This window comes from Bactrocera neohumeralis, chromosome 2 (assembly GCF_024586455.1).
Source record: "Bactrocera neohumeralis isolate Rockhampton chromosome 2, APGP_CSIRO_Bneo_wtdbg2-racon-allhic-juicebox.fasta_v2, whole genome shotgun sequence".
In the NCBI taxonomy this organism is placed as follows: domain Eukaryota; kingdom Metazoa; phylum Arthropoda; class Insecta; order Diptera; family Tephritidae; genus Bactrocera; species Bactrocera neohumeralis.
In genome coordinates this window covers 11816694-11831798 of record NC_065919.1, presented here as the reverse complement: position 1 = coordinate 11831798, position 15105 = coordinate 11816694, and the positions used below count along the sequence as shown (strand labels likewise).

At 29.2% G+C, this 15105-nt stretch overlaps 2 protein-coding genes across 6 annotated transcripts in view; both read left to right on the top strand.

Moving 5' to 3' along the window:
- LOC126754739 (transcription factor E2f1) overlaps nucleotides 1–8595 on the top strand; it is an 88281-nt gene extending 79686 nt beyond the window's left edge. For all 5 annotated transcript variants that reach the window (XM_050466825.1, XM_050466841.1, XM_050466832.1 and 2 more), the window contains 3 exons: nucleotides 1309–1531; nucleotides 1620–2531; nucleotides 7717–8595. In XM_050466825.1, coding sequence (XP_050322782.1) covers nucleotides 1309–1531; nucleotides 1620–2531; nucleotides 7717–7829 — 1248 coding nt within the window. In that variant the 3' untranslated portion in view covers nucleotides 7830–8595. The remainder of the gene's footprint in view (nucleotides 1–1308; nucleotides 1532–1619; nucleotides 2532–7716) is intronic.
- Nucleotides 8596–12731: 4136 nt separating this feature from the next.
- Nucleotides 12732–14450, top strand: LOC126758017 (chromosomal protein D1-like). Its single transcript, XM_050472000.1, has 2 exons — nucleotides 12732–13527; nucleotides 13631–14450. Exons 1-2 carry the CDS (start codon nucleotides 13050–13052, stop codon nucleotides 13969–13971), a joined length of 819 nt encoding a protein of 272 aa, XP_050327957.1. The 5' UTR covers nucleotides 12732–13049; the 3' UTR covers nucleotides 13972–14450.
- Nucleotides 14451–15105: the final 655 nt, after the last annotated feature.

Here is a 15105-nt window from a genome sequence, read left to right as displayed (position 1 = left end):
ATACATATTGAAATTGGCAAAAAAACGTCCATACTTGAAAGAGAAACTCTATCGTTAATTAATGCAGGCATTTATAAAACAAAGTGAGAGCATCACATTTCATTTCGCTGCACGACATTACTGTCTGCATACCTTTCGCTGGTTCGACTGGGCTATTTTTAGCAATTTTAATATTAAAAGACGACAAAAAATTGTATGAAACCAAAAATCAATTTAAAATTCTTTTCGTTTAGCAAACAACATTATACACGTATAAATATTAGCGGAGTTTATAATTTGTTGTTATATGCGAAGTGAAAGTTTTCGCTGTTTAAAATGCTTCACCAGCCGAAAACCGCATACAAAATTTAAATGTCAAAATATTTACAAAATTTAAATGTCAAAATATTTACTTAGACACTAATGCATGTACATACATATGTAGCAATAGCATGGCAATTTGCTGCAGCAGCATAGCCGGAAACTCGTGGCACTCACGCGTTGTTGCAACATAAGTATTTGCTGATATATAGAAATGGCGGCCAAAAGTACAAGTAGCAACACAAATAAAATGAAATAATGACAACGCAAACGGACAGCGTCTCCTGCCGGCAAGCGTGTGTTAGCTGTTTTAGCGCAAATACGAAACACAGCATATCATTTCTAAAAATATACCGGCACGTTGGTACCCACACACACAGCAGTCTATGCAAATAAATATGCTGATTGTGGCATTTCATCTCTAATATATGTATATGTATATAATATACAAATATTACTTCGTCTCAGAATGAAAATATGAAAATTTTTTGTTTAAAAATATTTGAAAATTTTTTTATAAAAATTTTATGAATTAAATTATATGAGAATACCCTCTAGTTGCTGCGCCACTGTCGATACACGTCGCTTGTCGAACGCAGATCGTTCAGATCGGCCTTTTATTCGGCTAAAATTATAAGCATATGTATATCGAAATGTTTATACGTAAATGTGTGTATGTGTGTGTGTGTGTGTGTGTGTGTACTTATGTGCCAAACCAGACAGTCAATATAATCTTAGGGAACGGCAGCAAATGTCCGCATTCATTTAGACGTTGGCAGCGTACTAAAATTCGCGCGTGTAGACTCGAAATAGTCGCCAACTATTTTCGTGCCCATCATTTTGTTGCGAACTGCGGTATGTTAAGTAAATCACTGGAAATAGCTACGCTGCTCAATATAAAATATTCGATATTTCGTGAAGTTTAATTAGAAATTGCATTACCAACATTTTATACGTCTTCAACACTATTGCCAATATATTTATTGATTATTCACGCTTTTTTTACAGTTACCTGACACACTTTGTCCACGTGAAATCTACGTTAAGGCCGAGAATAATGGCGAGATTAACGTATTCCTGTGTCACGACAATTCACCCGAAAATTCGCCAACATTCTCCTCGCCCGCCGCCCCGCCATACCGCCAGCAACCGCATCAATTCAACGATCCGCTTTTCAATGATATCAGCCGATTGACACCAAGTCTTGATGACGACAAGCGCATGCGACTAGGTAACTTCACTGTTATATATACATACATACATGCTCAAATTAATTGAATTAATTTTTTTTTTTTTTAATTTTTCTGAATTTTCCACAGGTCTACCCCCACTCTCAGCGTCAAACGCTACAACTACCACGTCCACGGGCAATACATATCCCGACAGTGCCGCACCCATCGTACGCTCAGCACAACGAAATCTCAATAAATCGATTGAGGATGCCGCACGTCAAATCGCTGCTGGTCCGGCCAATGGTGCTGGTGTCGATGGTGCAACCGATTATAATTGTGATATCGTTGGCAATTACCATACACAGCAACAGTCCAGCAGCAGCCATTCTGTTGCGCATGATGGCAACGACTACACTATACAACCGACTCTGACGCGGCCGGTATTGACGCAAGCCGAAGCTGAACGCATTTACGAGCAAGATTTCGATTGTGAAATGTTTGGCAAGCGTAAGGTGAGCGCGGCGTACGGTGTTGCCGGTAGTCAAAGACAACAACAGCAGCAACAGCAACAGAATAGTGATTCATCAAACCACAATACGCTTAATAGTTGTAGTAACAATAGGAAGGCAGGTCTTAAAAACGATGTATCCATGGTGAATAGTGCAATTGAGGAGCATAAAACCGCCGTTAAAGCGACGTCAGTTACAGCCGTATCGGCGGCAAACACGACGGTTATGGGCACTACAGAAACGGTGCCGCCATCGGCAGTAAATAATAGTCGGGAAGCTGCCGACGACGAAGCTGCGGCAATTACAACGTCAGTGGCGTCGTCATCATCAATGGCTATTACGCATAATACAACAACCTCAATGTTTGGTGGTGCCGGTAGCGCAGTGAACGCCAGCCGGCATTCCTCCAGCGATAGTGGCGATATCAGCCGCTTGGACTCACATTTGGCGCACATGGTCGATTCGAATGGCGGTACAGGCGTCCGGAACGCACTTATTTCGAATTCATTGAACCTGCTGAGTCCACCGCCATTGTCGGGCGTGCAGAACTGTAAGCAAAAGTTTCTAACTTTCATAGCCTTACTTTGCCATGTAGTTGTAGCTTGGTTTTATTTTCTAAGTTGTAACTGTTTACTTAACGCCTTTTTTACCGCTTGCGTTGCGTTTCACTTGCGCACAAAGTTTACAACAAAGCGCATGGATTTTCAAAAATTTTCAAAACATGCAATTGTTGCGGAAAATTTGTTTAGCTTTTATTTATTTAAAAAAAAAAATTTACTTTTTTTAAATAATTATCACTTACACATACATACTAACACGCTGTACATACTGTAATTTTAATTAGGTTTTATATGACATATAAGTATATGTTACTGAAAATTTGTATTTGGTTCGGGTCTAACCTCGCACACAGTATTACATCAAACTCGCCTGCATACATAACTGTAACCAGCGTCATTCATCATTTTCAACGTGAAAAACTCTTGACGGGAGCTCTGGCTGTGATTTGCGTTTCACAATCAAATTTCATTTCGCATCACAGTCTGAGTTCTTGCTGAGCGCTTTTCAAAGTTCAACAACGAGCCGGAAATTTGCGTTCCAACGATTGAAATGCAATACGAAAAAGGAGTTACAACGCTTGACAGTAACAAAAATCAAAAACGTGAAAAAATTGCCTTAATTTTTATAAACAATATGAAATTAATAACGACAATAATTGAAATATAACTGTATAAGCATACACACAGCGTCATTACATGAAAGCGGAAAATTTCGTGCTTCGCTGTACTTGATAACCACATTTCAAGCTACTCGAAAACATACTTACACATACAACAAAATATCACATAAACCATTAGCACCCACAATATTTTTGTACATACTCGTCCACACACATACATACGTACATTAATAAATTTGGATTAAAATACTATAAGGGGTTATATACGGTTAGACGGTCAAAAAAGCTAATTTTCCAGAATTTTTTCTAAGAAAACTTTTTAATTTATCGAACCAAAAATTTGTACACATATTATGGTATCTTTGAACTGTATTTTAAGACTTAGTATTAGTAAAAATATTTATTTGGAAAGGAACTACAGCTGATCTCCGTGAGCTGCTTTCAAAAAAGACTTTTGCGGTGATCCCTATATCTCTGAACTGGATCCTCTGGAATTAAAAACCCAAACAGTTTTCGTTAAAGTAATGTTAAATCTAGTAAAGCAAGTCGAAGGAAAAAAACAAAATACAATTTTTTGACAAAAGATTTTTGACCAATATTTCGGCCTTAAATAGATTATAAAAAAAGTAATGTAAAATCTAAATGAGAGGAATAAGCAAAATAAAATTTTTTGACAAAATGACAGTTTCTCAAAAAAAAATCGATTTTGACCAAAATTTCGGCCTATTTCGGTTTAAAAAAAAGTATTAATCGGTGAGAAAAAAACTTCGTTTAATTACTAAAAAATATATATTTAAGAAGCTCGCGTTAAAATTTGAGACTAATCTGTTTAGCAGTTTTCGAGTAATGTTGGTCACCGACTTTGAAAACAACATTTTGAGCAAAACTCGTTTAAAGTTTGGTCTTGTACCTCCAAGCACTCTGAAACGCCTTTTCAAATTTTGTATGTAACTTCGAAAATTTTAAACGGAACGATATAAAATGGTCTGTGTTTATTATGTAGGTATCATAAGAAAAAAAATTTAAAAAATCAATTTTTTGAAAATTCTAACTGTATATAACCCCATAATGCTGCATATCGTTACCTAAAAAACAAAACAACGTATCATCGAAAAAATCGAAATTTCGTTTTATGTAATATATATGTATATACTTATATAATAATATAATATAATATATTACATATACATATATCTACAAAATTTTTAATTTCTGCCAATCATATAAATATAACCAAATTTCGATTTTTTTCAATGAGCAGACTTTCTGTTTTATACCGTCTTTTTCTTCTGCTGAAAACTTGTGAAAAGTGATGTTATGTTATTTTACATTTTTGGTGACAATATATATGTGTGTAAGGAAATTTTAATTTGTATTAATTTTTTGTTTATTATTTAGCTACATTTCATTATTTACTATACAATTTTATTTTTCTTTCATTACAATTTGGAACTTCTTTTAAAAGCACAGCACGAGATTTCAGTTCTCAATTTGAAATATCGTTGTACAAATGCATAGATTACAATTAGCTCGCAGAAATATTAAGTGAAAAATCTGCAAAAGCATAAATAAAACGGAGAACTCGATAATTATTTTTTATTATAAGCAAAACTTAGCTGATGGCTACAACTGCACAATATCAATATCAATTAGCCAAAATACTATCAGGTGCAGGTTAGACAAAAAAATATTTTGAAACCAAATCATTCGAATTTTGTATACAACTATTGGCTAAGCAGACACTGCTTCGTGTACATTTTTTCCAAATTTATGTCTCAAAAACGTACGAAGCTTGGCTGCACTTTCATATAGTTTTGCTTGCCTCTTAAATTTTTCTTTATTTTGTTTTCATGATTTCTGCCTTTTCCAGTTTTAAAAAATAGTATTAAATTTATGCACACATTTGCTTTGTTTCGTACTTTTATTTAAAAAAAATGCAATGTGCGCGTTTTCGCTTCATTTTTGTATGCAGTTTTACACTTTTATGTTCATTTACACGTCTTGACCGTTGAAATATATACACATAAATGACAAATCTCTAAAATTATTTATTAATAACAATAAACAATAAATCGTTATCGAATTTCGCTACTGGATCGTCCGGCATATAAGTGCTAAACCATCGTAAATTGTCAAGAATTTATTGTTTATCAAAAAATCGCCAAGTTACAAGCTCTATAATTAAATAAATAATTATAATTATCGAAAAAGTAATTGAGTAAAATTTGTAAAAATTCATTTTGGAACTGAATTCTCGTGGTTCTGCATGGCATACCATGACGAGGTAAACGTATTGTAATTGAAATTTTGTAGCACCATGAGATTCAGCTCTAGCGTGAATTTCAAAACGTTTATATGGTCGCTTTCACTAACAAATATTTAAAAAAAAATTATTTATGTATAAATATACATATGTAGGTGTTTCTAAATGGTGTTTAAATATGAAAATTATGAAATACACAATTTTTTAACTTAAGCATTGCTATTTATATTTTAAAGGGGAATATTTGACTTTTTTTGTGTTTGAAAGCAAAATAGAATTAATATAAACAATAATGCGAATTTTTTATTTGGAAAATCAGAATTAAAAATTTTTAATTTTTTATTTATTTTTATTTTAGTTTGGAATTAAAATTTAATTTCGAATCCCAAATAAATGGTATTAAAAATCGATATTTTAAATTAAAATTTATTAAAATTAAAAATAAATTAAAATTAAATTAATATAAATTAAAATTAAATTAAAAATTTGTGTTTGAAAACAAAATAGAATTAATATAAACAATAATGCGAATTTGTTATTTGAAAAATCAGAATTAAAAATTAAAAATTTATTTAATTTTTTTTATTTTAGTTTGGAATTTTAATTTTAAATTTAATTTCCAATCCCGAATAAATGGTATTAAAAATTGATATTTTAAAATTAAAATTAAAATTAAATTAAATTAAAATTAAATTAATATAAATTAAAAATAAATTAAAATTAAAGTTATTAAAATTAAAAATGAAAACAAATTAAAATTAAATTAAAAATGAAAATAAATTAAAATTAAATTCATTAAAATTAAAAATAAAAATAAATTTTAATTTGGTTTTTGGCATTTTTATTTTTCGATTCGATATTCAGGATTAAAAATCTAAAATTTATTTAATTTATTTTTATTTTTGTTTGGTATTACAAATTTTATTCTTTTTTTTTGTAATATAATAGTAAAAATTTTAATTTTAATATTTAATCCCAAATATAAAATAATTTATTTTATTTTTTTTTAATTTTTCGTTATATGTTTGAAATAGTTTTGTTTTTTCAATCTGGTATTTGATATTAAGAATTATAAATCAATTTTTAAATTTATTAAACTAAATCTTATCATATTAAAAATAAATGTTTAACTGTGTGATAAATTAAAATTAAATTTATTAAAATTATAAACTGTAACTAAAGTTATTAAAATTAAAAATATAAATTAATTTAAATAAATTAAAAATAAATTAAAATTGAATAAATTAAAATTAAAAATAAATTAAAATTGGAAAATCTTCAATAATTTTTATTTCGGTTTAAAGTTTGGTCTTGTACCTCCAAGCACTCTGAAACGCCTTTTCAAATTTTGTATGTAACTTCGAAAATTTTAAACGGAACGGTTTTTGGAGTATTTATTTTTCAATTCGCTATTCAGGATTAAAAATTTAAAAATTATTTTCAATTAATTTAAGATTTACAAACTCAAAAAATAATAATTTTTTTATGTATGTACGTACATATGTATATCTTTGGAATTATTTTCTTTCATTCGGTATTTATGATTAACAATTATATCTTATCATATGAAAAATAAATTTTGAACTGTACGGTAAATTAAATGCTTTCAAATTAAAAAAAATAATAATAAAATTAAAATTTATTAAAAAATATGTATATATTAAAATAAAAAATAAGTTATATTTATACATATTTATTTGAATTTAAATCTAATTTTTTTTTATAAGTAAAATATATTACAAATATATACATATTAAAAAACAAATTATTTACAAAAAAATTAAAGTAATTTTTAATTAAGAGTTCAGGATTAACAAAATTAAAACAAAATATATGATAATTTTTTTTATTTATGAGTTTAGAATTAATTTTTTTTTTAATTTAAAAAATATTAAAAAAGGATTTTGAATTCGGTTTTTGATATTTTTCGTTATACAAGATAAAGAATTTTTCAAGTCAATTATTTTTTAATGCATTATTTGTAACTCTGCTGGGTTCAACAACAAAAATATAAATATTTATAATGTAAACTAATATTTTTTGAAAATAAGGAAATTAATAATTTTATTTTTTTATTAAATTTAATTTTTCTTTTTAATTAATAAATAATTGTAATAATGTTACTAATCTAAACGAACAATATTAAAATTAAATATTTAATATTTTATTTAATAAAACAAATTGCTATTAATTCTAATATAATAAAAAACTACCGTACAGCATATTAAAGAGCATATTTCTCTTTTTCGTACTTTCATTTCATCTGTCGCGTTTGACTGCCGCACACCATAGACTTTGATGATCTGCCACCGTTCCTACCCATCGAACCACCGCTAGATGTTGACTACAACTTCTCACTGGATCAAACGGAGGGTCTTATCGAGTTATTTAATGACTTTGCCTAAAATTTTAAAATATATTAATTGAAGAAATTTAATATATATATATATATATATATATATATAAATATATATATATTAATACACAAATAGTTATGTAAGCAAGTAAAAACTAAATCAATGTATGTATATGTGTAGTAATAATCACAACCACCAATAAAAACTGCAAAAAAAACATTTAAAAAATATATTAACAACTTCTGTATGCTATTGAATGGAAATTGAAGTAATATTAACATATTATTACTATTATTATTATTAATTTAATTTTATAAATATATTCTTTATATAAATACATATATACTTTATATATACATATATAGTTAATAAGAATTGTTAATACATACATACAGAAAATGCAGTAAAAAACAAAAACAAAAACAAAACCGAATGCTCTCACACCTCAGAATTTAATATGTGTAAAAAGTAAATAAAATTAGCATTTGAAATCAAATAAAACAAAACGGGGTTTAAGCTTGCGTGAAAATGCGGCGCGCACTCAAACACTTGTATACAGTTCATTGTTTATTTTAAAGTAATAATTTTTTATATGCGAGTACATACATATTTTCCATATACATTGCATAAATATATTACATACAAATTGAAATAGATGTTAATATGTACGATTATTAATGCATAATTAATAATGTATGCAATCAAATACAAAATTTGCGCACACACACACACAACACCAGCATATAAAACTAGAAAAATACTTTTGTAGCCCTGAAAACCAAAAACAAAAAACAAAATAAAATAATAAAATAAATGAAAGCAAAAGAAAAAGCAGTGTGCAGAGCAGTTTATTATAAGAAGCTAATAAAGAAACACAAATAAATAAATAAATACAAATAATGAAGCAGAAAAAGCCAGCGTGTAGCGTTAAATTAATAGCATTGCTATATTATACAAAAGCCTAAAAAATTATAAAACAATAGCATAGCAAGTGCAGGCCACCTAAATGAAAGCAGGCAGGGCTAAACAATATTGTAACTGAGTTTTTTGCAAAAATTATAGTTTGACTCTAATTCAACAAAATTTTCAATGTGAAGAAATTAAACCAAATTTTAAAAAAACTTCATTCGACTTTCCTTAAGTCAAAAGTAGATGAATTCTGAAAATAAATACCGTTAAAAAACATTTCCACAAATAAGCCGCTCCAAAAACGAGTGCTTCAGTTTGCATAAATGCTGTCAATGATTCCAATTACGCATACAAGTTGAAAACCACGTTAATACTCTGTTAATAATATTGTTAAGCAAATGTTTACCTACGCTTGTCAACTGCAGGTCACTACAATTATTTGCTCCAGTTGAAACGTGTGTCGAACTGATTTAAAGACAATTACATTTACATATTTTACTCATTATTAGTTTTCTGTTGAATGTGTTTTAACCAAAAGAAATTGTTTAAAGAAAAATAAAATATTTCCTAAAGAAACAATGTGAAAATACCAAGAATGTTACATATACATATTTTTTTTATTATAAAACTGTCAATATTGTTGCATAAAAAATGTTTGAGCTTTTACCTACAAGATCTTGTTTCAAACAAAATAATATAATATGAAAGAGTTATCCATTTCGATTTCATTAAAAAAAAATTAAAAATATTAAAAAATTATAATTTTGTTTTCAAAATTAAAATGTTTTTCTAACTAATTTTTTTCAAACAAAATAATATAACATGAAACAAATTATCGATTTAAATTTCATTAAAAAATATAGAATATTAAAAAATTATAATTTTTTTAAACAAAATAATATAACATAGCAGAAATTATCGATTTCAATTTCATTAAAAAAATTATATATTTTTTTTTTCCAAAATTAAAATTTTCAATTCGATTACTCGTACAACTTCAATAAAAATTTTTTTGGTTTTCAATTCTTGAAATCGATTTTTTTTGTCAAACAAAATAACATGAAAAAATTATCGATTAAAGATTCTGTTAAAAAAAAAATAAAAATCATAAATTTTAATTTTTTTTATTATAAATTTTTTCCAAACAAAATAATATGAAAAAATTATAGATTTCAATTTCATTTAAAAAATCATAAAAATGCTGTGCCAGAAAGTGTGCAAATACTTGCGTAATGCCAATTCAATTATATATAGTTTCTGTTACTACGTAGCCTACTTGCTTTTATGAAAAAAAATTTAAACCAGAATTTCAAAAAAAAAATTGTTTGCTTTTCTTTTCCTTTCTTATGAATTTCTTGTTTACATTTTTATGATTTTGTATTATTTACAACCAATACGTGCTCATTATCACTCAAAAACCTATTTTCATTGGCTGAACTGTTTGAAAAAATTATTTTTTAAACATAAAAACAACAAAATAGCTGATTTTGGCATCATAAATAAAAACAACTTTTCCAATTTTTTTTCTTTTCGGGCTTTTGACACAAACTTATATAATTGAGTCATGAGTAATAATTAAAAAAAAAATATGCAAACTTGAAATTAGCTTAGACGTGGCATATTGAAAATTTAGTTAACATTAATTTTACTTTTCAAATTATCTTTTGCGCACTAAGCGTTTAAATTCTGTGTATTTCATTTCATACAACTGCCTAAAAGTATACACCAAACCAAAATAGATTTTTTTTTTCAAAATTCAAAAATCTTTGGTATCAGCGAAAGTTACGTATATCCATATTTTAGCATAAATTGTTATAAAGCTCTAGCACAAACACATTTTTACTTAAGAATTATTTTCAATAATTGGTTGCTCTGCTTCATACGTTCGCCGTTAAATTTGAACGAGATATCCTTCAGCAAGCGCCAGGGCCTGACTTGTGAATATTGAAATAACTGAGCTTTATAGCTTTCACTTCAGTAACCATAATTTATCGATATGACGAAAAAATTTAACTAAAAATATTAAATAGCAATTTTCATGCACTCACTTGCTCCTCTTCGCCATTTACATTGCCATGTTTTAAAACTCAGTTCAAAATGCCTTATGGCAAAATATAATATCTTAAATTCCAACTTCGTTATTTACGTTTTTTAGCATCACTTTAAAACCAAATTCTACACATTTGCACATAAACCATCAAAAATGCTTCAAATGCCTTATTTTTTAACTAATTTATGCTTTCTAAAATATGTGAGCAAAAAGTTACACAGAAAAAAAAACAAAAACAAAAAATAAAATAATGAAAAAAAAAACTCTTAAACACATAAAAAAGTTGGAGCTCGCATATACAAGTATGTATATATATATCTGACTGATTTGCCGTTGCGACGAAGAACTCCCTTGCGGAGCTATAGATTTAGAAAAAGAACGAATTATAGGCAAAACCAAACTAAAACAAAAATAGTTATTAATAAATATAATAATACCATTAATAAACTCGCGCGGTAATATAAATCTTAATGCATATTTGTATAAAAAAAATTACTTAAAAAACCTAAATTAATAATTTGTTATGCTCTTATTACTACACACACATATGTATGTATATTATAAATATCATTCTTATTATTTTTTTAGTAAAGTAACACTTTTAAAGTCAATAAAAAGCAAACGACAAATACAAACTTAAACTAAATACATATGTATATGTAAATGTAATTTTCTTCCCAAGAAATCTAGAAAACTAGTAAAAATAACATAAAACACAAAGTCGAAAAAATAAATATATATATAATACATATATAATACAAAAATGCTTATACACTTCATTTTGCGCTGCAGGATATTGAAGTAGATGAGTAAGTAAAGATGTAGGTGGTACCGCTGGCCAGAATCTCTTTTCTAGGTTTTCTTAGTTTTCGGCTATAATCCAAAAATCTGCCGTCACCTCTCAATAGGCAACTGGCGTTTGGAAGCGTTTTTAAATAATAGTAATACATAATTATTCTAACAGATTTTATCTCAACGCTGCTTCAGTATTATTAAGTTGCCACGAATTTTATAACTAGAAGGAAAAGACGGATACCCTGTATACATATAGACATACAAGGTGCGATCCAAAGTAAACAGGAGTTTAAAAAAAAGAGGAAAAATGGTTTTTTCGGCAAAATCAATTTATTTTATTTAAAATAGTCTCCTTCTGCTTCAATACAAAAGCATGTCGAACGAGTGTTTTAGCTTGTTGGCCGGTATGGGCGCCAGTATGCCCATGCAAGCATTTTGAATGGCTTCTACGTCTGCAAAACGCTTTCCTTGCATGGGAAAATGCATTTTTCGAAAAGAAAGAAGACGCACGGTGCCATATCAGGTGAATTCGGGGAGTGGTTAATGGTTAAAATGTGATTTTTGGTCAAATAATCGGGCACAAGCGTCCTTTTACTTTGGAACCTTGTATTTTATGCAATCACATATAAAAGTAGCGCGAAATATACAATGCAGCTAACCGTTTACAAGTAGTGGTTAACAGCGCCATCTGTATCTGAAACTCGAAACTGAATTAAAGTAACGAAGATAAGATGAACGTTCCTTTGTTTAATTCTTACAATATTTTCAATGTTTCGGCGAAAAATTTAAATAAATAATAATTTTTTTTATTCGGCATTTTATCTTTAACAAATCAGCTTCATATCTTGCACAGGCGTTGCGATAGCCAAGCCTTGAAGGGCAACACTTTGTTCATTTTTTTGAATTAACAGTTTTTCAAAGTGTTCCCTTTGCAAAAATTTGCAACATGGGTACTTAAAAGGGTTGTAATCAAAAAAACATAAAATTTTTAGCAATGAATAGAGTTTTTTCTTGAATAAATTTGTTACAACTGCTAATATTGAAAATATGCGAAAATTTTGCAAAATTTGTCAAAGTAAGTGCACGCACAAACTGCCAAAAGAAATTTCTTCTGTTCCCTTTTTGTTTTCGCGCGTTGCGCGGTGAACCCTGATGCCAGTACTTGCACCATCCCCTTTTTTCATTGTAGTTTCATTTCTGTGCTCATTTTGAAAAAGGTAACAAATAGAACCGACGCCAAGCTTCGTGTAATCCACTAATTAATGGAAATTGTATAAAAGTTACAAAAAATATATTTAAATTGTGTGTACACCATAACTTGTGGTAAATTGGTAATAAACTATAATCGTGTTCGATTTGTGCAATTAAATAATTGATTGTAAAATAGCTAAAACATTGTTGAGAGCAGGTATTTGCGTTGAAAAATCAGTCACGCACGCATACATACACAAAAGAACAGCGGCGTTCGCAAAGCGAATAGAACAAAAGAAAGAAACGCAAATTATATTGAAAAAATGGAAGATGTAAAGAAGCGTGTCCATGATGAAGTTGAAAGTGGAGATGAAGGTGCAATTGTTTCAACTGGAAATAATAGTAGTACTACCATTCCGAAAAAGCGCGGTCGTCCCTCCAATCCAGATAAAGTGAAGAAGACGCCAACTGGCCGCGGTCGTGGTAGACCAGCTAAGAATTCGAGCGGCAAAAAGAGTGTCGGTGAACCGGTTTCCGAAGATGATGCGCCGGTAGCCGCAAATGGCGGTCGTGGACGTCCTTCGAAATCTGTTGGCAGTACACCAGGAAAAGGCCGCGGACGACCAAAGAAGCAGCCGCAAGCATCCGAAGAAGACGATGACGATGTAGTTGAAGAAGACGACGATGAAGAAGATGAGCAGAGTGATTACAAACGAAGCGGCAAAAAGCCCGGTCGTAAGCCAAAGTCACCGAAGAAAGTTGGTAGACCAAAAAAAGCCGTAAGCGAAGATGAGGATGAAGGTGTGTATATTAATATCAAGTATATAAAACAAAAAGCATGATATTTTTAGAGAATATAAAATGTTAATATTTTTTATATACTTATACGTATATATGTATATAGAATCCGGTGAGGATAAACGCGTTACTGGACGCGGTCGTGGTAAAAAAGTAGCAGCAGTTGCTGCGAAACGCCCAGCAACGGCTGCCGCTAATGGAGGAGTGCCGAAAAAACGGGGTCGCCCTGCAGGCTCTAAAAAATCGACACCAGGAAGACCGGGTCGTAAACCGGCTAAAGAAGTCGATTCCGCCGATGATTCGCAAGATAAGGAAGACAATGATGATATGGATTCCTCAGAAGATGATCACAAGAAATCCAAAAACAAAGATGATACTGAAGAGGACACGGGTGCAAATAGCAACGAAGAGGATGATTTGGCAGATGGTGAAGAATCTGCTGCTTAAAGCCGATACGGCGTTTCGTAGAGTAGAATTACAGGAAACGAAAAAATATTCTGTAGATACATTAAGCGGATCATTACACACATACAAAAAATAATAATATACATCTCTTCATATGCATTTATTAAACAAGAATAACAATAGTAATAAGTTTGAAATGTTTTCAGTACAGTTCAGTTATTGGCAAGTATTTGTACATGTAAGTCGTTGGGAGAAAATGTATCTTTAATATACTCTTATAAATCAGTATAATTGGAAATTTATGTAAGATGAACGGTACTTTATGGTTAGTTCGGCTGCACAAATTTAAATTTGATGAAATCAATATGATTATATGCATTAGTTTACTTGTGAAAACGCATTGGTATATGAGCATAATAAAATTATATACCTATAACATTGCAGGTTTGCAACTCATTACTAGGTCGTATTCGCGTGTATTAAGAACCATCACTCAAATAAACCATAGTTCAGAAACAAGAGACTGATACTTTCTGTATTAATGCGGGTTTAAATTTATTTATATTTTTTAATTCCAGAATATTTAATTTTTCTTCTAAATTAATATATTTCCATAATTTAGTAAACAAATGGAACTCAATTTTAAGAGTGAAATATAATCGTTTTAAATAAAGTTTTCAAGTTTGTACAACTAAAAAAGTACTACAAATTTATAGAAACACGATTCCTTAAAGGATTTGGTGCAGTCAAGCATGAAAAAAATACAAATTTGAAATTTTTTTTGGAAGTAAATTATTTTGTTTTATATACATAAGTAAAAACAGGTAATTTGGCCAGGTTTTGACTTGACTTTGGAAATGTAAAAAAAAAAAAATAATTTAGAAGTTATGGCTATTTTTTTATCTAGCTCCAGTTGAAACTCCAAGCTGGAATCCTCAAAAAATTTGTTCCATGAATCTAGTGCCTATTCGAAATTTAATTTTTTTTTAATTTACAAAATGGCTACAGGAAGATTTTTTTCTATATTTTCCATAAGAGATAAAAGATCGACTGAGTTTCGTATAATTCATTAAAATTGCAAAGAAAATATTTAAATAATTATTATGTATACAGTGTCTACCAATAGGAATGATGTGATTTTCAGAGGTCGTGACGGCACCAGGAAAATCAGGTCGC

What these genes read in the sequence shown, in the direction of transcription:
- LOC126758017 (XM_050472000.1), top strand. Translation starts at nt 13,050, where the DNA reads ATGGAAGATGTAAAGAAGCGTGTCCATGATGAAGTTGAAAGTGGAGAT. An exon ending in AAGCGAAGATGAGGATGAAG is followed by an intron (nt 13,528 to 13,630) that starts GTGTGTATATTA and finishes ATATGTATATAG; the next exon opens with AATCCGGTGAGGATAAACGC.